General features: G+C 46.3%; 1 protein-coding gene across 1 annotated transcript in view; it reads left to right on the top strand.

Moving 5' to 3' along the window:
- The window catches only part of LOC128520151 (tripartite motif-containing protein 29-like), a 29,433-nt gene extending 9,613 nt beyond the window's left edge, over positions 1-19,820 (top strand). The window contains exon 5 of the mRNA XM_053494238.1: positions 19,629-19,820. Coding sequence (XP_053350213.1) covers positions 19,629-19,759 — 131 coding nt within the window. The 3' untranslated portion in view covers positions 19,760-19,820. The remainder of the gene's footprint in view (positions 1-19,628) is intronic.
- The last annotated feature ends 4,411 nt before the right edge of the window (positions 19,821-24,231 follow it).

Genomic DNA, 24,231 nt, shown 5'->3' on the forward strand with positions numbered 1-24,231 from the left:
ATTGTGAGTATTTTATGAGTAATATATTTACTCACATTTAGGGCCATGCAGTGTTTTTAACATATTAATTGCGTTAATGGCCCTCATTAAAATAAGTTTTAAAAAAAAGATATATCTGCAAATCCCAAGTAACTAAAATAGTTAAAAAAATATATTTTAAAAACAAATATACATTCACTTTGTCCACATGTTCTTTGTTACAGTCTTATTTCAAAATAGATAAAGTGTATTATTATCCTCAAAATTCTACAAACAATATCCCATAATGACAACATAAAGTCAACCGAATTGTCTGTAGACCTCTGAGACAGGATTGTATCGAGGCACAGATCTAGGGAAGGGTACAGAATTTTTGAAAGCCCCAATGAGCTAAGTGGCCTCATCCATAAATGGAAGAAGTTTGAAAACACCATGACCCTACCTGGCCAAATTGAGAAATCGGGAGAGAAGGGCCTTAGTCAGGAAGGTGACCAAGAACCTCTATCGTCACTGAAAGAAATCCAGCATTTTTCTTTGAAGAGAGAAGAACCTTTCAGAGAAACAACCATCTGCACTCTCCGATTCAGACCTGTATGGTAGAATGGCCAGATGGAAGCCAGTCCTTAGTCCAAAGGCACATCCTGCCTACAGTTTACCAAAAGGCACCTGAAGGACTGAAAGAACAAAATGTGGAAAAAGTAAAGTGTTATGAATACATTCCAGATAAACTGTATCTCAGATATGTCAACAGTTGCTACAGTAGGTGATGGCTTTGTGCAGATAATTAGGCTAAATATGCTGCACCTGGTCATGTCCCATTATAAGCCCCCCCAAATGCATCACTGAATGTGCAGGGATATATCTGTACCATATGAAAGAACAGTGCAACACTAATCAGATTTTTGCATAGGAAAAGGCCCACCTCAATTGTTGTTTCCCCACCTCATACCAGTACACTTTTTAGTCATTTCTAACCTCTCTCACATAAGCACTATCTCTCAACATGATAATCTATCCTCATATGCACTGTATTCAACTTGGTGGCCAGCACTACAAAACCACCATTTCAAAACAGCTTGGCCTCTCCTAAAATAACATAAAGTGACTTCTTTAGACTTCAATCTAAGGCCATTGTAGCAAATTAGCTTAAAAGGGAATATTTACAACTAATTATAACTGGTTATAACTAATAATAAATATTTAGATTAGAATTAACTGTAGCAGAATTAATGTACAATTATCTGATCTGTCCGTCCACCGAGCAGGTACTATAATTATTTATCAATTCTAGGAAAGGTTATTTCCTGGCCAAGGAAGGATAGCTTCCCTACTTTGCAGTGCTAGCAGTAATTTAGCATGTAACTGACGGATCAACAATTCAGTGACTTTGGATTGTGAGCAGCACACAGAGACAATCTATAGTGAAAACAATGAATTTAATAAAGGGGGCTATAGCTAACATATAACAACGTTAAACAAACACATACAGTACATACAGGGTAAAAGAACAGTGAGGAAGAAAGAAAAGAACAAAAGAATGGCAGTACTTCACATCGATTAACCACAACCTAATGAGAATCATCAAAGACTCAAGGTTCACCTTAAAAGGGGCTAAAACTTATACACGCATCTAAAGAGTTTTAAAGGATACTTGCATTGGTCTTTGTTTATGAAAAAGAGTCCTGATTCAGTAGACACGAGGGTGTAGATGGTCGATCTCAAGGTGTGCGCTGGAGATTTTCCTCTGGTTCCTCGAGAGGGAGGAATAGTCCACAGCGAGTTGACAAAGTTTCTTGAAGGTAAAACTGCCGAAGGTTAAACTCAAGAGATGAGTTTTGCAGAGAGTAGAAGAAGTGTTCGTCTCAAAAGAAGAGGGTTTTTGAGCACCGAATAGCCTGGGTTAGGGACTTTTGATAGTGCCCTGACACACCCACTGTTTGGGTGGAATGGCCAATCAAAGGCATGAATTTTTAGCGGGAGAAACTTTCTTTGTCTCCCTTTATGGCCCATTGGAATTTTTACTGCTGGTCCAGAGGGTTGTTGCAGTTTATTTCAAAATATTGTAGAAAATACATAACGTCGTTTGTAATCACATGGAATACATCATTGTTTGAGAAATAAGGATTAGATCATTTTGATACCAAGAAAGGCACCTTTAGGATATAGGAAAAGGGAGATACATTTATACACTTGAATATAGGCAATTAGAGTCTAAATAAGGCAAATAAAAAGTTGTAACTAGTGTAATCAGATAAGGGAGCATACATACAATGCCTGCATATACAGGATACCTTTATAATAGCATAATCATGGTATAAAATAGAGTAAATGTCCTTATGTGTGTGCGTGATGTGTATTGCAAGTGTGGAGCCAGACCCCTGGTCTGGTTAGACTGTTGGTGGCTGGCTCAGAGGTCCCCTGCTAGTGTTTGGAATGTGTTTGAAGTTTGATGTAGAGACTTGGGAACTGATCTGTTTAGCCTCCTTGTGAAAAGGGTAGGGAACTCACTGGCAATAAACACCCATATAAATGTAAAACATGGGCCCAGGCCTGTAATTTATAGGCAGATGTCAAAGGCTAAAAGGGTCTCTTGCATTCATAGAGTCCAAACGATCATCTGTGATTCTAACCAGACGCTACAACTCCCCCCTTTGGCTGAAGATGTTCAACTAGGAACGTCATCAGACAACATTGAACCACGATGGTCGGATGGCAGGTGGATCATCAAGTCCTCGGATCTTCAGCCTGGGTGTTCTCCTTGTTCAGCATTGTCTCTGCCTGGGTTCCTCTCCTACGGTGGTTTTGTTTGAACGTCCGAGGAAGTGCAGCCGTGCACCTGTTTATGGACCTTCGCACCACGTTCACTCGGTTAAACAGGGCAAAGGCAAGGCCGAGTGTTAGGGTATACCCGACTGCTGTGGCAAGGCAAAGCGCTGTGTCTGCCGGAGTCCAGGAACGGGCCACGGGAAAGTTGGTCTGGGCAGGCCGCCGAGACAGTGCTTGGAGGGCTGTGTCGATTGGGGTAATATCGATCATCTGGGACCCCCCTTCCTCCAGGCTCTGTTCCAATTCAGGCTCCAGGGTGAGACTGTGATCCTTGAAGAAAGATGGGATTTCCACCTCGGCCTGGTACTCTTCACTTGGAAGGTGGTACAGCGCCAGGTCTCCGACGTGGAGGATGGCACCTTTGGGCACCTGAATCCACATACTCCGGTTGGGCAGGTTGACACGGGTGGCAGTGTCATGCTGATCATAGGTCAGTGTGGCGGTATGGAGGGGTGTGTTAACCAGCCACTGACTTCCCACAATCTCTGCTTGTGTTTCCGTAACTTGGGCACGAGGTTTGGCCTCGGCGGGGCAGCGTGTCCCTTTCGGCATGGGCTGCAACCCGCAGATTCCTTCAGTATTGTCGCGGAGGAAGGGCTTGCTGGGGCAGAGATAGTGAATGTCTTTGGTCAGCGTGCACATGCGAAGGTTTGGGGCCAGGTATAACTGTGGGTTGCTGTCGTGGTAGGCTACCACATCTGGCGTGTGTATCCTGATGCTTGTGTTTCCCTGCCAAAATCCAACATTGACGATGTCTTTGAGTCTGTAAATGTTGTCAGATTCAATGATGGGTAGGTTCAGAAGAAATGCCATCTCACTCTGCTCAGGGTCAACGTGTAGCAGGATGGAACCTCCCAGGGAGTAGGCAAGATGGGCTTGGAGCAAGTCAGGTGGATGAGTGGTAGCAGAGGTTAAAACTGTTTGTACAAGGCTCAGGGGTACCAGGTATGGGGGGATTCTACCCATGGCTAAGCTATCGATGGAAGAGCTCACCTCACGGAGCATGTCAGACATCAGTGTGGTGACCAGCTGAGTTTGGGCAACATCATCCTGTATAACAGAGAATAACTGTTTCACGGAGCTCACTGTTTTGTTTAACAAGACACTGTGAGTGTTCAGAACCACCAGGGTGCCCTTTAGTGATTTGCCTATAGTCTGCAGGGTTTGTCCCTGTAGTGTGAGTTGTTCTCTCAGCTGGGGAATCTCAGCCTGGACCTCCCTTACATGTTGCTTCAGGGTAGACAGCCGTACGGAGTTGACGCTGGTCATTCCCAGGTTGAACAGGGTTCCAACAGCAGCAGCAGCGCCGAGCAAGGCCCCCAGGAAGCGTTTGTTACGCCGATTGTATCCATTTAGCTCCGCTTGTGTGGCAGTCATTTTCTGCAGCTGAGTAAGCATATGTTGAATATCAGCCTCTGCGTGAGCTAGGGCATTCTCAGTCCATCGGGCACCTGCCCAACTGTAGTGTGCCGTTGCCTGGGGATAATGTGTCCGGTAGACATTTCGGGGGTCCAGTCGGACATACACCTTTTGGGTGTGGGTCCTGCAGTTAGTGATGAGAAGTCCAGGTTGGTCCCTTAGTGCGATGCCGGCTTCTGGACCTGGGGAGATGATGTCAGGTTGTGGGTGTCCTCTGGTTAGCTGGAGGCATAGAATGGGGAGCCACAGCAGCATCCTGGTGCAGAGGGGAGGGAGAAAGGCATTGGGTCAGTAAGGGAAGTTCTTATCGGTTTAGAGCAGTCTTTTGTTTTGGGAACTACAGTAAGGTCTAGGTAAGGTCTAGCTGGAACTAGCCGTCCCGTCCCCCCCATCGCCTTGTTTTTGCCTGCCAGCAGCCACATGTCTCTTGATCTGGTTGCGATGGACCCATTTAAAAACCGGTTCTTTCTGTCCCCGGCTTATCTTGATCCGGTATGCGACGGGGGAGAGTTTATCCACGATCTCAAACGGTCCCGTCCAGTGTGGCAGAAACTTCTTTGACAGGCGATGAGAGGATGTCTGAGGCGGCTGAGTGTAGCAGTAATACCAGACCTTGTCACCCACGTCCAGTTCTTGGTGTGATGCCTTCCGGTCGTAATATGCTTTTTGACCTTCTGCGCTCTTTTGGAGTCGTTGTTGGGCAAAGGCAAATGCGGTTCTCAGATGCCGGTGTAGTTCCTCGAGATACTGGTGGGTGGTGTAGGCGGTGACAAGGTTGGTGTCTCCTGGCTGGTATAGCAGGTGTAATGGCAATGTCATTTGCCGGCCTGTCATCAGTTCGAAGGGAGACACACTTGTTGCTTCATTTGGAGTTGCTCTGATGGCCATGAGTACCAGCGGAAGTTTCACATCCCAGTCCTTTTGGTTGAGAGCCACAAATTTTCTTAGCATGCTGACTACGGTCCGGTTTGTACGTTCCACTTGTCCGGACGCGATTGGATGGTGGCTTATGTGCAGGTGTGCTTGTATTCCCAGAATTTTCCAAGTCTGCTGCATGATCTCGGCTGTGAAGTGGGTGCCCCTGTCTGAGTTGACTCTCAGCGGCAGCCCGAACCTGGAGAATATGTGATTCATCAGGAGGTATGCTGTAGTTTGTGCAGTGTCATTGGGTGCCGGGAGGCATTCTACCCACTTCGTGAACTGGCATACGACTGTGAGGAAATACTTGTTGCCTCTGGTTGATCTAGGCAGGGGTCCAACCCAGTCAATTTGAAGGTCTGACCAAGGAAATGTGACTCCTCTGCGCTGTAGTGGGGCTCTGTGGTTTGGGTTTGCTGGTTGGAATTGGCAACACACAAGGCATCCTTTCACATACTCTGCCACATCTTGCTGCATGCCAGGCCAGTATGCCACTTGTTTTAGTGTCTCGTAAGTGGCTCTTGTGCCGTGGTGTCCCGCACATGGTGTGTCGTGAGCATACATCAGCATACCCCCCTTTAGGCACTGTGGCACCACAAGCCTTGGCGCAGTGAGGTCATCAGGGCAATACGCTAGGATGTTGTCCGACACACGCAGCATAGATTTCACGTTTAGGAGTGCTTTGAGTTTTGGTGTATTCGCCAGGTGTGCGGCTGTGATAGGGTGGTTGGAGGGGTCGGAAAGGTGGTGAAGGATAGTCTGTATAGCGGGGTCTGAGGCTTGCATGTCAGCAATGTCGCTAGCGGTGATTTGAGGAGCCAGTGTAAGTGGCTGTGAGGCGTTCATTGTGGCAGGCTGAGTTTGTTTACTGCGGGTTATGGCTACCACGTTAAGGGTGGGTGGGCGGTTAGGTGGGGACCATACCTCGCCATGGAGTGCACCTGCTTTGGCTAGGGCATCTGTTTGGTCGTTAAGGTCCTTGTCTACTCCAGGTTGCTTAGAGTGTCCTTTCACTTTCTTCCAGTAGACGATCATATCATGTTTTCTCGTGATGTCGTCACAAACCTGAAACAGGTGTTGATGTTTTACTTCTTTGTTGTTCGCTGTCTTAAAACCATTTAGTTTCCAGTTTGGAAGATGGCACAGGAAGCTGAGTCTGGCATAGTTAGAGTCTGTGCAGATGAGCAGTTCTCTGATGTTGTGAGTCGAGGCTACTTGCAGAGTTATTAGAATAGCTGCTATCTCTGCATATTGTGACGATTGTGGACCCAGTTTGAAGTGTTGTGGTGGACAAGGTCGATCGTCTAGCCAGAGGACCCCAGCGCCTGCTTGTAGTTTGCCTTCTTGGTGATAGGAACATCCATCAACGTAGGCAGTGGGCATGCCTTGGCACACGTTTTCGTCAAAATACCTGTGGCAGGTTGACAGCTGTACCTGGGTCCGTTCTGCTTCTATGTTCTCTGTGGGTGCATCATCAGAGCAACTTTGGCAGGCTGCCAGGCCATTACCCAGCGCCGACTTGTGGTTCTGGGCATATCGTGCTTCCACATTGCGCCCCTGGAGAGCCATTAGCCATGTGGCTATGCGTGAGTTTGTGACCACACCGTCGCGGATGCGCTGGCTGTTGAGAAATGTGACAGGCTGGTGGCAGGTTTCAATGATGACTTTCTGTGCTCCAATGTAGTTGGAGAATCTCTGTAGAGCCCATACAGTACAGAGCAGGGCTTTCTCACAGTCTGAGTATTTGCACTCTGGAGGAAGAAGCATCTTGCTGGCATATGCAACCACCCTTTTGTCCTGGTCCTGGCGCTGGTATAGGCCGGCACTGAGACAGTGGCTGGAGAACCCAGCCTCCAAATGGAACTCCTTTTGTGGATCGGGGTAAGCCAGACATGGTGCAGTGCACAGATGTCGTTTCAGTTCCTCCATAGCATTTCGCTGAGTATCTGTCCAGGCAAATGGGCAGTCCTTTTTCAGCAGTGTAGTAAGAGGCCGTGCAATGTCCGAGTAGTTTTCAATGAACTGCCGCGAATAGTTGCATACACCTAGAAAACTTCTGAGTTCTGAGACATTGGCAGGTGGCTTGATGGTTTGGATGGCTTGAATGCGGCTGGATTGAGGCTCAATACCTTGTGGTCCAATAAGTAGACCCACATAGTTGACTTTGGATTTTCCCCATTGTCCCTTGTGGAGGGCAATCTTGGCACCAGCAGCAGTCAGTTGGTGCAAAACATGGTCAATCTCTTTGAGGTGATCAGCCACAGTCATGCTTTTCATAAGAACATCATCAACGTAGATTAGATTCCCTCTTACTCTGGCATCTGGACACGCTTTGTTAAGAAAAATATTAAATTCGGCAGGTGAGTTGGCATAGCCGAATGGGCACCTTGTGAAGGTGTATTGCCGGTTGCTGAAGGTGAAAGCCAGCTTATGTTGGTCATCTGGATGCACCGGTATAGTCCAGAATCCTGAGGCCACATCGAGCGTGGAGAAGATGGTGGCACCTTTGATTCTCGGGATCTCTTGTTCAAGTTGGGTCATGGGCCACCGTGATAGCGGCACCTGCTGGTTCAGCTTCCTATAGTCGATCGTCGGTCGCCACTTGCCGTTTGGTTTGAGGACAGGCCAGATGGGGGCAGAATAGGTGCTGTTGCATGGCCGAATAACACCCTTTTCAAGCATAGAATTGATGATCTCTTGTACAGGTTCATATGATTCTAGGGGTATCTTGTATTGCTTGACAAAAGTGGGAGGCGCTTTTGGGTGTGTCGGTATCCGCACTACGTGGAGGTTAGTGAGGCCGCAGTCTAAAGAGTCCTTGGCAAATGACTCTTTGTATTTGTACAGGACTTGGCGGAGCTTGTGGCGGTCCGCATCCTCCTGTATAGCATCAGCGTCTTTCAGAATTTGCTGGACTTGTTTCTCAAAGCCTGGGTATGGCTCTTCTGCCATCAATTCGTTGGTCTCGTGGGCTATCAGGGGTGCAGCAACATGGTCGGTCTCACTGGTGGCGCCGTTGGAGACGGTATACACTGAGAGATGTTGGTCTTCTGTCAGCTCTGTCCTACACACCTGCTCCTTGACCACTGGCATGACCGAAGCTATGGTGATGGTATTGAAGGGTGCTGTTGACACGGGTTTGCCAGCATTTTCTTCTGGAATCATTGACTCTGGGATGGGTCCAATTACTGGAAGAATCAGTTCAAAGTCGTGGAAGTCATAACTTACTAGCCAACCCAGGCGGTAGGCCTTTGGTACTTTGGCATCCGTTGCTGTGCAGTTATTGAACAGGATGTACACTGCCCGAGATAGTACCTCAACGAGGGGTGTGGCTTCCAGAGTGAGGCCCAGTTCCCCACACTCGGGTGAGGGCTGGAAGAAGCCCAATGTGTGGCTGCAGGTCTGGCCAAGCCGCAGGTTGAGTCGAACAGCGACTCCTTTGGTGTAGGCGGGTATTACAGTCTCTTGTTCGTTGACCAACGTGCAGATCTCTGGGATGGTTTGACCTGACTGGAGGTTCTCGAGGTTGACAGGAACAGTGGAGGCCTGTGAGGTCATGGGTGCCCATATCACTTCATTGATTGTGTCCACGTGAGCCCTGAGTCGAATCAAAATGTCTGCTCCAATGTACACATCATGCGGTAGGTCTGGAAGGACCAGGAAGTAATGAGTTAAACACCTGTCATTCCACTTTAAGTTCAGAGCGCAGATGCGCTTGGCAGTTACCATGGTTGACAGGCAGGGGTTTAAAGGGAAGCGGGTGCGCTTGTTAGCAGTGGGGATGTCCACGGCTTGCTGAGTGAGAGCACTGAACAGTGAGGCACTGATGGCTGAATTGTCTGCCCATAGTGCTAGCATGGAGTCAGTTGTTGTAACATCATTCAGCTGTAAGGCCCCCATAACTTGAAGGTCATATGAGTCAGAGTCTTTGGCTAGTTGGAAAGTGCATAGCCGTGACCTTGAACTTTGCTCTTGGGTCGAAGCATTCCCGGGGCTGTTTGCAAGGCTTCCTGTGACCTTTGTGACCTGGCAATCTGTCTGGTGGGATCTTGGTGGCTGAGGGGGCAGGGGTTCTCGCACTTGGGCCCAAAATTTAAGCTGTTTGAAATCCAATAGGGGCTCAAAGCGGTCTAGCAGGTCCTTGCCAATAAGGAGAGGGTATGTGTCCAATGGGGAAATGTACACAGGGTGCACTAGGCTCATAGGGCCGATGGCTAGGTGAATGGGAGCTAGTTGTTCCAGTTTTACATCATTTTGGCTGTATGATTGCACGTTTAGCACACAGCTCTGATATTTAAGGGTTCGATTCTGTCTCTTGACGGCAATCTGCAGCCTGTCAAAAAGCTGCGCTGACATTAACGTCAGGTCGGCTCCTGTGTCCACCAGAGCCTCTAGCCTCACTTCATTTTCCAATGTGACGGCCAGGTAGAGTTTCTTGGCCACCCCCCTTTCAATTAGGTTCCCTAACAACCTTGGCATTGGGGCCTGTGTGGTGATTGGCAGGCAGTCAGGACCGATTTCATGTGGCTCTTCCGGGAGACAGACCACCAAAACCGCACTCTCGGGTACATTGAGGTCCTTGCTGAGGGTGTGAAACTGGACGTCGACTGGTTCTGGTGTTTCGGTAGTCATCCGCAGTGGTTGTGTGATGTCATCACTTAGTGATGGGATCTCTTGTTGTGTTGTCAACAGAGGATTAGCATTGAGTGGTTTGGAAAGTTCACTTTGGGGAAACTCTGATTGGGCGTTAGGGTCCGACATCACGGTTAGTCATAACTGGTCTGATTCATCCTTTTTGTCTCTCTTGTGGTGCTTTTTCTGGAGGAGTTCCTTTAACACTCTCATAATCTCTGCTGACTCGAATGTGGCTTCCCGGTTCGGGTCTGTCGATGGTTTAAATCTGGACTGGTCCCGAGCATGTTGAGAGGGGTTCTGCTGCTGGTTGCCGGAGTTGGGCGCTTGTTTTGCTGAAAACCGGTTCCTTTTAGGCCGCCTCTTTCCTTCCCATGTGGCGCCACCCTGTGGGTTGGGAGGTGTTTGCGACCTGTCCCAGGGTCTTTCGGAGTGCCCCGTTTGGTGCTTGGGCGGTGCATCACCATGTCCGCGCTGCCCCCCGTTGGCTGGGAAGGGTCCTGCCATTCTGTTGTCATTGGGGCTTTGCTCGGCTCCCTCTAGAGCGAGCTCTACACTTTGATTAGACACAGGATAGATGGTGGGGGTTTTCCCTGTCTTTTCAGAAGCAGCTCTTTGTTTTGCATAGGCCTTGTGGGCCAACTCTCTCAGCTGTTGGGTGGACATAGTCCGTGGGCATGCCAAAACCCCCAGATGGTGACTCACTGTGGGGTGCAGGTTCCGGAGGAACAGGGACCTAAAATTAATATCGTCCTCCATTCCCGGCTCGTTTCGTGCTCCGAAGTAGGCCTGTCGGAGTCTGTTGTAATACGCTTGCGTGGTTTCCTGTCTGCCCTGTTTAAGATCCATGGCCGTGATCAGTCCCTGCTCTGACTCTGGGTCAGAGAACTCCCTGATTAAGGCTTGCTGCAGTTGCTGGTAATCCCTTTTAACTGTCTCTGTCTGCCGGTCTAGAAAACTGCGCACCTCACGGCTAGCAGTGATTCTGAGCAGATAAAGTCTGTCTCGTGTGGTAGCATTAGTCACCGTTTGCAGGTGGAAGTCCACGTCGTTGAGGTATGAGTGGACGTCATGGCCTCCTGCAGGGTTGGGAGTAAAAACGGGAATGTTTCTAGCTAGCTTATCCAGTTCCTTGGTTGACACGCCATGATCAGAGGATAATCTTGGGAAGGGTTCCAACCCCCTTCCTGCTGCCAGGGGTTCTGGGATGCTGGCAGCTGATGTCTTGAGCACTGGGCTCTCACCCCCCTTTCCAATCAGTATATTTTGACTAGGAGGCACTAGTCCACTGGTTAAGGGAAACTCGGTGGTGTGCATCTCTCTTTCAGGATCCCCTTGCAGTCTATATGCGTGTTTAAGCTCTCTGTGAACTGTGTCAAGTTCTTCTTTCAAATAGTCTCTTTGTTGGGCCAGAGTACAGACCTCAGTTCGGGTACTTCGCAGGTGGCCTTCATAGGCCCTGGCCCTGGCTTCTCTTTCCTTTAGTTCTGTCTCTGCTCTCATCAGGAGTGCCTCAGCCTGCTCAAGTTTTTCGCTCAGCTTCTCTCTGGCATCCTTTTCCTGCTTTTCTCTGTGTGCTGTATCGGCGCGGAGATCAGTCAAGGCGTTTTGTAGTCTCTCCAATTCTTCCTGTAGCTCTGGGTCCTTCTCGTCCGCTGTCCTGTCCTGAGTCTCCGACTTTAGTTGCTCCAGTTGCCTTTGACAGAGCACCAAGTTCTTCTGAGCTTCCCCAGCTTGGAGCTTTAGCACTGCAGCCTCCTGTTCCTTGTGGTGGATTGTTGCTTCACTCAGCTTTGCGTGGCCGAGGAGATTATGAGCCAGCGACCCGATGATCTTGGCCAGCTCTTTGTGGCTGTAGTCCTGTGTCGGATCGCGGGCCATCAATGCACTCAGGTTGTCATCGAGCTGTTCTCGGCTCAGGTTCTGCAGGTCCCCGGTGGGTTCAGGGAGAAGGTTACTAGTCAAGGCATTCATCCAGACCTCTAGACGATCCCAGTGGGCCTCAGGGCTGGATGATCGAGACATGTTGGCTTACTGGTGAAGAGAGAGAGGGAGAGAGAAAAGGGGAGGGACAGCACAAAAGTCCAATGCAAGTCCTACCAGTGTTAACGGCAATAGTGTGACAATAGTACTTAGGTTGGACGGTATAATTGGTTTGGTGACTATAATAATTAATGGCGAATAGTCCAAGCGCCTGTTACCTCAGCCGTGAATGGTAGGGAGTGCCTAATTGTTGTGGGGGCACCGGAAAGGATCTAACTCCGGATTGTTGACAGCGTGACCGCCTAACGGCTTGTGCAGTTTGGGTCGTCAATCTATTGCTCAGCCTTCCCTGATGATTCTCAAAGGCTTGGTTTCTTAATCAAAGAAGACAGAAACAAAATGAAAACAGGCAAACAAATACACAAAGCACAAAGGAAAGATATAGGAGCGAGCAGATTTAAGCCTTTTAGTCGCTTTGCCGACTAAGCACTAGGGTGACTGCTACCTAGAAGTACCACAAAGGCCTAGAATACAGAGGTTGACTCTTAACTTGAGTTCAAACACTGTTTGAACCAAATTTTACTGAGGCTTAACAAAAGAGAAAGACCCTTAAATAGGACACAATAATCATGTTACTCAAAGTTCTGTAGCACAGGAAGTGTCCGAATAAGCTTTTCAAATAAACTGACAGGGTTACTCAGGAAACCCACCTACAGAGAATGACCACAAGGTGGAGTGGGTGAGCTACTATAGGTCAGAAGAGAGAGGGTAAAGTTGAAACTGGGAAGTGTTAGCCACCTAGCTAGTCTGCCCTCTAGTGTTAGTCAAAGGTACTTTGATTAAATCCGAGCGATTGCCCTAGCGGCCGATCTACTGCGAGGTCACAAGTACACTGTAATTTGACTGTTAAGGTTTGTGCAAATTAGCTGCACACAGATGTGTGTGTGGCAGGGTTTCTTCGCTGCCTGTTACACACTAACGATTACAAACAGGGTTTCTTCGCTGTTTGTTACGCATTAATTTAACTTTAATGTTTGTGCAAATTAGCTGTACAAAGATGTGTGTGGCAGGGTTTCTTCGCTGCCTGTAACACACAGATAACTACAAACAGGGTTTCTTCGCTGTTTGTTATACACTAATTTGGCTTTAAGGTTTGTGCCAATTAGCTGCACAAAGATGTGTGTGGCAGGGTTTCTTCGCTGCCTGTAACACACTGATAACTACAAACAGGGTTCCTTCGCTGTTTGTTATACACCAATTTGGCTTTAAGGTTTGTGCCAATTAGCTGCACAAAGATGTGTGTGGCAGGGTTTCTTCGCTGCCCACCCACTTACAATTAAAAACAGGGTTTCTTCGCTGTTTTTATGATAGTATAAGGCCTTTAAAAGATGATAAGAGGAGCATCGCTCAAATCAATCTTTATCGCGGTGAAGGAAGATTTCTTCGTTCCAACAGGCGATCTTGATAATATTAAAATGTAAAGAGATTTCTTCGTCTTTACAAGTACAGTACTAAAGGTGGTTTTGAACCACCCAATCAAGAGAGTGAGTTCGCGTTGCGACTTGCCTCACTTTAGCGCGCGTAATACCACACAAATAGATTGATACTGAGTTTGCTCACAAAACAAGTTTGAAATGTGCCCGCATTCTCCACCATTAATATGTAGCAAATTAGCTTAAAAGGGAATATTTACAACTAATTATAACTGGTTATAACTAATAATAAATATTTAGATTAGAATTAACTGTAGCAGAATTAATGTACAATTATCTGATCTGTCCGTCCACCGAGCAGGTACTATAATTATTTATCAATTCTAGGAAAGGTTATTTCCTGGCCAAGGAAGGATAGCTTCCCTACTTTGCAGTGCTAGCAGTAATTTAGCATGTAACTGACGGATCAACAATTCAGTGACTTTGGATTGTGAGCAGCACACAGAGACAATCTATAGTGAAAACAATGAATTTAATAAAGGGGGCTATAGCTAACATATAACAACGTTAAACAAACACATACAGTACATACAGGGTAAAAGAACAGTGAGGAAGAAAGAAAAGAACAAAAGAATGGCAGTACTTCACATCGATTAACCACAACCTAATGAGAATCATCAAAGACTCAAGGTTCACCTTAAAAGGGGCTAAAACTTATACACGCATCTAAAGAGTTTTAAAGGATACTTGCATTGGTCTTTGTTTATGAAAAAGAGTCCTGATTCAGTAGACACGAGGGTGTAGATGGTCGATCTCAAGGTGTGCGCTGGAGATTTTCCTCTGGTTCCTCGAGAGGGAGGAATAGTCCACAGCGAGTTGACAAAGTTTCTTGAAGGTAAAACTGCCGAAGGTTAAACTCAAGAGATGAGTTTTGCAGAGAGTAGAAGAAGTGTTCGTCTCAAAAGAAGAGGGTTTTTGAGCACCGAATAGCCTGGGTTAGGGACTTTTGATAGTGCCCTGACACACCCACTGTTTGGGTGGAATGGCCAATCAAAGGCATGAATTTTTAGCGGGAGAAACTTTCTTTGTCTCCCTTTATGGCCCATTGGAATTTTTACTGCTGGTCCAGAGGGTTGTTGCAGTTTATTTCAAAATATTGTAGAAAATACATAACGTCGTTTGTAATCACATGGAATACATCATTGTTTGAGAAATAAGGATTAGATCATTTTGATACCAAGAAAGGCACCTTTAGGATATAGGAAAAGGGAGATACATTTATACACTTGAATATAGGCAATTAGAGTCTAAATAAGGCAAATAAAAAGTTGTAACTAGTGTAATCAGATAAGGGAGCATACATACAATGCCTGCATATACAGGATACCTTTATAATAGCATAATCATGGTATAAAATAGAGTAAATGTCCTTATGTGTGTGCGTGATGTGTATTGCAAGTGTGGAGCCAGACCCCTGGTCTGGTTAGACTGTTGGTGGCTGGCTCAGAGGTCCCCTGCTAGTGTTTGGAATGTGTTTGAAGTTTGATGTAGAGACTTGGGAACTGATCTGTTTAGCCTCCTTGTGAAAAGGGTAGGGAACTCACTGGCAATAAACACCCATATAAATGTAAAACATGGGCCCAGGCCTGTAATTTATAGGCAGATGTCAAAGGCTAAAAGGGTCTCTTGCATTCATAGAGTCCAAACGATCATCTGTGATTCTAACCAGACGCTACACCATGTCCACACGTAGCCGGGTATTTTTTTTTTTTTTTATTATTTTTCTCTGTGGTTTTCGCCTTTCGTCCACATGCAAATGCAGTTTTGGTCATTGAAAACTGAGCTTTTGGAAAACTCCGTCCAAAATGAAGATTTTTAAAAACTTTGTTTTCAGTAGTGTTATGTGGACAGGGGAAACAAATTTTGGCTTGTTGTAACATCACCTTGTGCCGATGATGTAATTATCTGTGTGCTCCTCTCCTTGATTTACCTTCAGCTTTGTTAATGAGGATATTTTGTGCAATGGTGGACGTACGCATCACAAACTGGGTGTAATGGCGGATGTTGATCGCCGTGGGTGGATAGAGCAGGCATAAATGCAGAGGGTTTGTGTCAAAAGAGTCTTTTTAATAGTGACAGTCACAAAAATAATAAAGACACAAAAACAAAAGGAACAAATAAACTCAAACAATACCTAATAACATGGGGTTCAACATGGGCTCTCAGGCAGGACACAGACTAAGGGACACCAACAGGCTCTAATACCCGTTACACTACGGATAAGCTCTGTGGCGCCACACAGGCCGAAGGACTCCTAGCAAACGCCCTGTGGCGACACACAGGCCGAAGGACGAAACACGTGACGGGACACACAGGCCGAAGGACGAAACACGTGACGGGACACACAGGCCGAAGGACGAAACACGTGACGGGACACACAGGCCGAAGGACGAAACACGTGACGGGACACACAAACTACGCGTGGAGCTGAAACAGGATGCAACATGACAAGACTTGACACCCGACGAGATGGGAGAGGAGAGAGACGAGAGACAACGGGATACAAGAAGAGACAAGGGACAAGAGACTAGGGCTAAAGACATGGCAATCAGCTAGACATGGTTAAGAGCACTTGACCATGGCAGTCAGCTACACATACATCTAGCTAAGAATGTCTTTAGCCCGACATGTACTAAGCTACACTTACCTAATAGCTTGACACAACACAAGGGAACCAGGGCACAGAAACACAGAGACGAGGGATACCCAGTGGCTAGACTAGGGGACACTCAAAGGCTAGGCTCACTGGGAAACTAGGGAGGCAGCAAACACAGAAAGGCTAGAGACACAAAGGGGCTATGGCTAGAAGCATGACAGTTAGCTCAACATAGATTTTAGCTAAACACGCTCCTAGCCAAACACACACCAGGCAAGAACCACAATACTCACATACACATAAACTTCACCACACATGAAATTTGAAAAAGTTGAAGTTTAAGTTTATTTGTCACATGCACAATCATACAGAGTACAATATGCAGCGAAATGATTTTTGCGACCACAGAGTCGCGACGGCAGCCACCTAACCAGGGCCATCATAGAAAATAAGGAATAAGATACATTAGGATAACGAGGGTAAAAACTCCCCTCCCAGACTGTCCTTCGAAAAGGGCAGTGTGCGATCAGGGGTATAAAAAATACCTCAGCAACAAGCACAGAAAAAACATGTAATCACAAGACATAAACATTGCAACGATGAGGGTACAGGGGATAGAAAATGTCCAATGTAGGCAAACAGCTCCAGTCCCTGCAGCTAAAGAGCGCTGGTCCCGATTCCGCCTTCCCACACTGAAGGGAATAAGCACACGAAGGCGTTGGATATGGGGAAGGTAGAGTGTCTATCTGTAGCTGTTCTGTGAGTGCGTGAGTGCGTGCGTGTCAGTTGTAAGCCTGTAACATCCCGTAATAGTCTGCGCCAGGTGTCCTTGAAGGGGGGTAGGATTCCAGAGCGTCTCGTTATCTTGGTCTTCGGGGAGTTAGTTATGTCTCCAGCCACGGCCTTGAAATGCAGTAGCTGGAAAGAAAAGGGACAGCCGAAAAAGAAAAACATATTTTCCAGGTTTCGATCAATATCTGCCAATTTCACAGATATTTAATGTCCATCACTGGTCTCCAGGTCTGTCCAAATCACGTTGCATAGCTGCTAGTCTCACCAAGATGTTATCCAATTTGCGGTCCAGAACCACAGTCTGATTACTGACAGCTCTCGTCACCACTATTTCCCAGCCAGCCAGTCTCTTGGGGTTGAGACTGACTGCTTTTAAAATTTTCCGATATCCAAGTATCCCACCTAATCCAATCAGCAGAATCCCTGTTATCAGAGTTCCGAATAGGTAGATATCTTCAACATCCTCCAGAGACAGTGCGGCCAGGCACACAATGCGCCACTTCTCCCAACCGTCCATCGTGTATCCAGCAGCAAACGTCCCAGCAGGACAAGTAGGTTCCCCAGAACCCACATTTCTCGTCGAGAAGATCATGTCAATTGCATTCAGAGACCACTTGATCAAATCCATATTCCTTTATATTTTCAAGAGCAAGACGAAGAGAGTCTCTGAATAGTATTCACGAGACAGACAAGAGAGACAAGCGGGGAGAGATAAGGGAGCTCCACAAACATAGACACACAGAACATATACAGAAAACATTGCCAATATGAGAGCCCAACTCAAACATAATGAGAGATGCGTAAATGATAATGCTCGACCCAGTTTCCCAGACTAAACAGCTATTTATAGTTGGATTAATGGCTACCTCGCTCAGGGGAAACCGAGTCAGCCAACAAAAACTACAAATGACAAACAGCGACCTCTAGTGGTGGTCCCTTACAGTACGTACAGTAAACTAGTGACTGTGTTAACGTTGCATACTGGACGTTTTACATGCGTGTACACGTACAGTTTCCCAAACAATGTTAATGAACAAAGGTGTCTGAATGTACTTTTAAGCTCACTGCTGCTATATACTGTACAAAACTCAGATGACACAGACCCCGCAGACAGAGACTGCTGTTTCGGACCCGTCAGACTTCTACAAAGCGCAACAGGTAATAACATTTTGTCTAGGCTTCTGATTAGTCCCCTATTGATTAAGGGGGCTCCTAGCAGCACTTAATAGGGTGTTTTGCTTTTTTATGTGGACAAGGATATTTTTAAAACGTAGGTCATGTGGACGGAATTATATTTAAAAATGAAGAAAAAAAATCTCAGTTTTTAAAAATACCCGGGTACGTGTGGACATTGCCTAAATCAGGTGAAGCTAATGACATTTACAATGGCACATAAAGCTATTTGACTTTCAATCATGATCAGCCTTGATCATATTGATGGTAGTGAAATTGAAAACAATCATCTATGTGAGGCAAGGCACTGTCAATAGATCTCAGGGATAAATTTGTGCATAGGCAAAGTCGGGAGATGGATCCAAAAAAGATTTAAAGGCTTTATCACTGTCTAGAAACACAGTGAAGTATCTAATTAATAAGTGGAAGGTATTTGGTGCAATACAGATCCTTCCTGGATCATGATGTTGCTCCAAACTGGATGAAAGAACCAGGGGGAAACTGGTCAGAGGCTACCAAGAGGCCTCCAGCAACTATGAAGCAGTTTCAGGAGTTTATGACAGAGTGGTCATTGTGTACATGTGACAACAAAATCACAAATTCCACACAAATGTGACATGTGTTGGAATGTTTTAAGAAAAAAAGCTTGAGTTACTAAGCTTTGCAAAAAAAAGTGGTCAAATTGAATTATTTCCACAACACCAAACAATACAGTATGTCCCACCATCCAAATAACACCAATCCTATGGTAAATAATAGAGGTAATATCCTGTTATTAGGGAGTTTCTTTGAACAGGGATTGGAGCACTTATTCTGCCAGAAAGTTATTAATGTGAAGAAGGTTCACTTTCCAAAATAACAATGACCCAAAGCACATTGCAAAACTGACCACACAGTGGTTGAAGGAGAAAAGGTGAAAGTTCTTGCATGGCCTTGTCAGAGCCCAAACTTAAATCTCTCTAAAAATCTGTGGAATATCTTAAAGGCTGCAGTACACAAATGGACACTATTAAATTTAATTTACCTTGAGCAGATTTGCAAAGAAGAGTAGGAAGTCACTTCTGGTCTCTCACAGTAGCTACAGTTTCAATATCTTGTTACAATGGTGACTGGAAGTGTGGGATATATAGGACAGCAAGTGAACCTTTTTTCCCCTGAAATAGATGTGTTGGAAGCAGACAAAAATGGGCAAGCATAAGGATTTGAGTGACGTTGACAAGGGTCGATTTGTAATAGCTAGAAGACTGGGTCAGAACAACTTCAAAACTGTAGCACTTTTGAATGTCCCTGGTCTGCAGCAGTCAAGACCTACCAAAAATACCCCAAGAAAGGAAAACCAGGGAACTGATGCACATAGGAAGTGAAGGCTGGTCAAAGTGAATAGAAGTGCTACTGTAGATCAAATTGCTGAAAAGGTTAATGCTGGGTGTGATATTCGTGTCAGAACACGAATTGGATGACTGTTATGGTAGCAAAAAGAGGGACCTACCCAATATTAGGCATAATGTGTTGGCTGATTGGTGTACATGCTTAAATACATACATGCATGCATACAGCTATCATCCAATCTATATTCCATGTTTATCCAATCTTGATCACGTAGTCCACATTCACACTAGATAAAACTCCACCAACATTTTTGTACTTTTTAACTTCACTCAGCAACGTCACATTGTGGTTCAAACGTTCCCAAAATTTTTGGATGGAATAGCTTTAGGGTTTGAGGTATGTGAAACTTTATCAACATTGCTATACATCTTTATGACTATACAGATTCTAACTCTGATGTTTGTTTGTTTTTGGCTTTTTTTCCACAGATGCCCCTTTTTCTTTTGCACTTGATTCTCCAAGTTCATTTGCAGACATGGCAAAGAAATCTGGAGGATCGTCATTCAGAAATAAAGGTAGACTTTTTATTGGTTTAACCATGGGTTGGACAATACTTTAAATAATTTTCCTATTAACAGATCTGGCCTTTAAAAACGCACGTTTTCGGAAAAGGGATCCCACGTCTTGCCGCAGCTGCGCGCGGCAAGCTGTGAAAATGCCCTTCAATACCTGTAGGGGGCAATCATGTTTCAGTCTAAAGTATTGTGTGTCTACTTAAGCCGAAAAATGTTATGTCTCTTAGGCGCCCATTGACGGCAAGCGACAGAGCTCATAAACGTGTCAAGCTCAAACTGATATGTATTTATTCTTTATTTTCATTCAGAATAGTTATTATTAGTAGTAGTAGTTCTCCAAACTTATTATTATTATTGTAACGCACCCGCATGTGTGCAAATTGCATAGTGCATATTTATGCGCTTTAAACGCAGATGGGTACTGGTGGCTCAGTGGTAGGTGATTCGCTCGCCATGCGGGAGACCCGGGTTCGATTCCCAGCCAGTGCTCAAAATGCCGGTGCTATCATGGAAATTATTATTATTTTGCTCATCACATTCCAGCTATTATTTCCAGCCGTGGTTAAATAATGTATTGTGGCGTGGGCGGGGCGGCGGCTGACGACCAGCATGCCTTGCGGGGATGTCAGTGTGTTCACCATGATGGGGAAGGGTGTTTGGGTTAGTGGCTTCGGCCCTGTTTGTGTGTGGGGGTGTGTGACGTGTGAAAAGTGCTCCGGTTCATGCTTGGGCTGAATGGGAGATAGGTTCTCGGGTGAATGTGCTGTCCATGCTGTTTGTTAGACTGTGTGTGTGCTAAATAAAGTTCTCCCAGCCATTGCATTGGGCAGTAAATAAGCTCACTCATCTCTACACCATCCTTTCCGGCGATAAAAACGCTACAGTATAAAATAATTATTAAATGCTGGACACAAACAGCAAATATGATGATTATTATAAAAAGCCAGAAGAAGTTCGTGGTCATAAAATAATATTTACTTAATAATATAATATATATAGTTCATTCATGTCTTCTGATGATGTCGACACATTTTTTACGTTTTAAATAAGATATGTTGGCATATTCACGAATCAGGACATTCGCATAGTTAAGTCTATCAGATAGCCTACTATCAGGAAATTAAATTAATTTCAACACTATGTAAACCGAGACATTGCCATGTCTTTCACTGTTTTGTCCCTGTTAAAACATTACAAAAAATATATAAGAAACTTATTAAGAATTTTAAAGCACGAATTTGGGCATCTCATTTCATCATTATGAAAAAAATATGAAGCACATATACACACATTTATCATGAAAGATCTGTTGTAAAGCAAGATGAAATTTATGTTTGCTTCAGCATTGGGAACAATATTGTTTTAGACTAAGTAATTATACACAATTCTTCGTTGTACAGTACTTGGTCCGGCGTTTAAATAAAGTCCTTCCATGCGCCATCTGGCGGATATTCAGTGAAGCACACCACATTTATTTAAATTCCCGAATGTTGCTTACGGCAAGTCGCGGCGCCCCGCGCGCTAAATTGAGGCATCCCACGGGAAAACATGCGCAGTCTTAATTGCCACATCTGACAGGACACACGGGCCGAAGGACGAAACACACAGGCCGAAGGACGAAACACGTGACGGGACACACAGGCCGAAGGACGAAACACGTGACGGGACACACAGGCCGAAGGACGAAACACACAGGCCGAAGGACGAAACACACAGGCCGAAGGACGAAACACACAGGCCGAAGGACGAAACACGTGACGGGACACACAGGCCGAAGGACGAAACACACAGGCCGAAGGACGAAACACACAGGCCGAAGGACGAAACACACAGGCCGAAGGACGAAACACGTGACGGGACACACGGCCGAAGGACGGGACACACAGGCCGAAGGACGAAACACACAGGCCGAAGGACGAAACACGTGACGGGACACACAGGCCGAAGGACGGGACACACAGGCCGAAGGACGGGACACACAGGCCGAAGGACGGGACACACAGGCCGAAGGACGGGACACACGTGACGGGACACACAGGCCGAAGGACGGGACACACGGCCGAAGGACGGGACACACAGGCCGAAGGACGGGACACACAGGCCGAAGGACGAAAACACACAGGCCGAAGGACGAAAACACACAGGCCGAAGGACGAAAACACACAGGCCGAAGGACGAAAACACACAGGCCGAAGGACGAAAACACACAGGCCGAAGGACGAAAACACACAGTCCGAAGGACGAAAACACACAGTCCGAAGGACGAAAACACACAGGCCGAAGGACGAAACCACACAGTCCGAAGGACGAAACACACAGGCCGAAGGACGAAACACGTGACGGAACACAGGGGCCGAAGGACGAAACACGTGACAGGACACACAGGGGCCGAAGGACGAAACACGTGACAGGACACACAGGGGCCGAAGGACGAAACACGTGACGGGACACACAGGGGCCGAAGGACGAAACACGTGACGGGTCACACAGGGGCCGAAGGACGAAACACGTGACGGGTCACACGGGCCGAAGGACGAAACACGTGACGGGTCACACGGGCCGAAGGACGAAACACGTGACGGGTCACACGGGCCGAAGGACGAAACACGTGACGGGTCACACGGGCCGAAGGACGAAACACACGGGCCGAAGGACGAAACACACGGGCCGAAGGACGAAACACACGGGCCGAAGGACGAAACACACGGGCCGAAGGACGAAACACACGGGCCGAAGGACGAAACACACGGGCCGAAGGACGAAACACGTGACGGGACACACAGGCCGAAGGACGAAACACGTGACGGGACACACAGGCCGAAGGACGAAACACGTGACGGGACACACAGGCCGAAGGACGAAACACGTGACGGGACACACAGGCCGAAGGACGAAACACGTGACGGGACACACAGGCCGAAGGACGAAACACGTGACGGGACACACAGGCCGAAGGACGAAACACGTGACGGGACACACAGGCCGAAGGACGAAACACGTGACGGGACACACAGGCCGAAGGACGAAACACGTGACGGGACACAAAAACTACGCGTGGAGCTGAAACAGGACGCAACAAGACTTGGCACCTGACGAGATGGGAGAGAGGAGAGACAAGGGTATACAAGGAGAGACAAGGGACAAGAGACTAGGGCTAAAGACATGGCAATCAGCTAGACATGGTTAAGAGCACTTGACCATGGCAGTCAGCTACACAAACATCTAGCTAAGCATGTCTTTAGCCCGACATGTACTAAGCTACACTTACCTAATAGCTTGACACAACACAAGGGAACCGGGGCACAGAAACACAGAGACGAGGGATACCCAGTGGCTATGCTAGGGGACACTCAAAGGCTAGGCTAGGGGACACTCAAAGGCTAGGCTCACTGGGAAACTAGGAAGGCAGCAAACACAAAAAGGCTAGAAACACAAAGGGGCTATGGCTAGAAGCATCACAGTTAGCTCAACATAAATTTTAGCTAAACACGCCCCTAGCCAAACACACACCAGGCAAGAAACACAATACTCACATACACATAAACTTCACCACACATGACATGACTGAATCAGCTCCACAAACATAGACAATATGAGAGCCCAACTCAAACATAATGACAGATGCATAAATGATAATGCTCGACCCAGTTTCCCAGACTAAACAGCTATTTATAGTTGGATTAATGGCTACCTCGGCTCAGGTGTGCACTCGCATCACCTGACCGAGGTGCCTTCTGGGAAACCGAGTCAGCCAACAAAAACTACAAATGACAAACAGCGACCTCTAGTGGTGGTTCCTTACAGTACGTACAGTAAACTAGTGACTCTGTTAACGTTGCATACTGGACGTTTTACATGCGTGTACACGTACAGTTTCCCAAACATTATGTTAATGAACAAAGGTGCCTGAATGAACTTTTAAGCTCACTGCTGCTATATACTGTACAAAACTCAGATGATACAGACCCCTCAGATAGAGACTGCTGTTTCGGACCCATCAGACTTCTACAAAGCGCAACAGGTAATAACATTTTGTCTAGGCTTCTGATTAGTCCCCTGTTGATTAAGGGGGCTCCTAACAGCACTTAATAGGGTGTTTTCATGTGGACAAGGATATTTTTAAAACGTAGGTCATGTGGACGGAATTATTTTTAAAAATGAAGAAGAAAAATCTCAGTTATTAAAAATACCCGGGTACGTGTGGACATTGCCTAAATCAGATGAAGCTAATCACATTCACAATGGCACATAAAGCTATTTGATTTTCAATCATGATCAGCCTTGATCATATTGATGGTAGTGAAATTGAAAACAATCATCTATGTGAGGCAAGGCACTGTCAATAGATCTCAGGGATAAATTTGTGCATAGGCAAAGTCGGGAGATGGATCCAAAAAAGATTTAAAGGCTTTATTACTGTCTAGAAACACAGTGAAGTATCTAATTAATAAGTGGAAGGTATTTGGTGCAATACAGATCCTTCCTGGATCATGATGTTGCTCCAAACTGGATGAAA

This window comes from Clarias gariepinus, chromosome 1 (assembly GCF_024256425.1).
Source record: "Clarias gariepinus isolate MV-2021 ecotype Netherlands chromosome 1, CGAR_prim_01v2, whole genome shotgun sequence".
In the NCBI taxonomy this organism is placed as follows: domain Eukaryota; kingdom Metazoa; phylum Chordata; class Actinopteri; order Siluriformes; family Clariidae; genus Clarias; species Clarias gariepinus.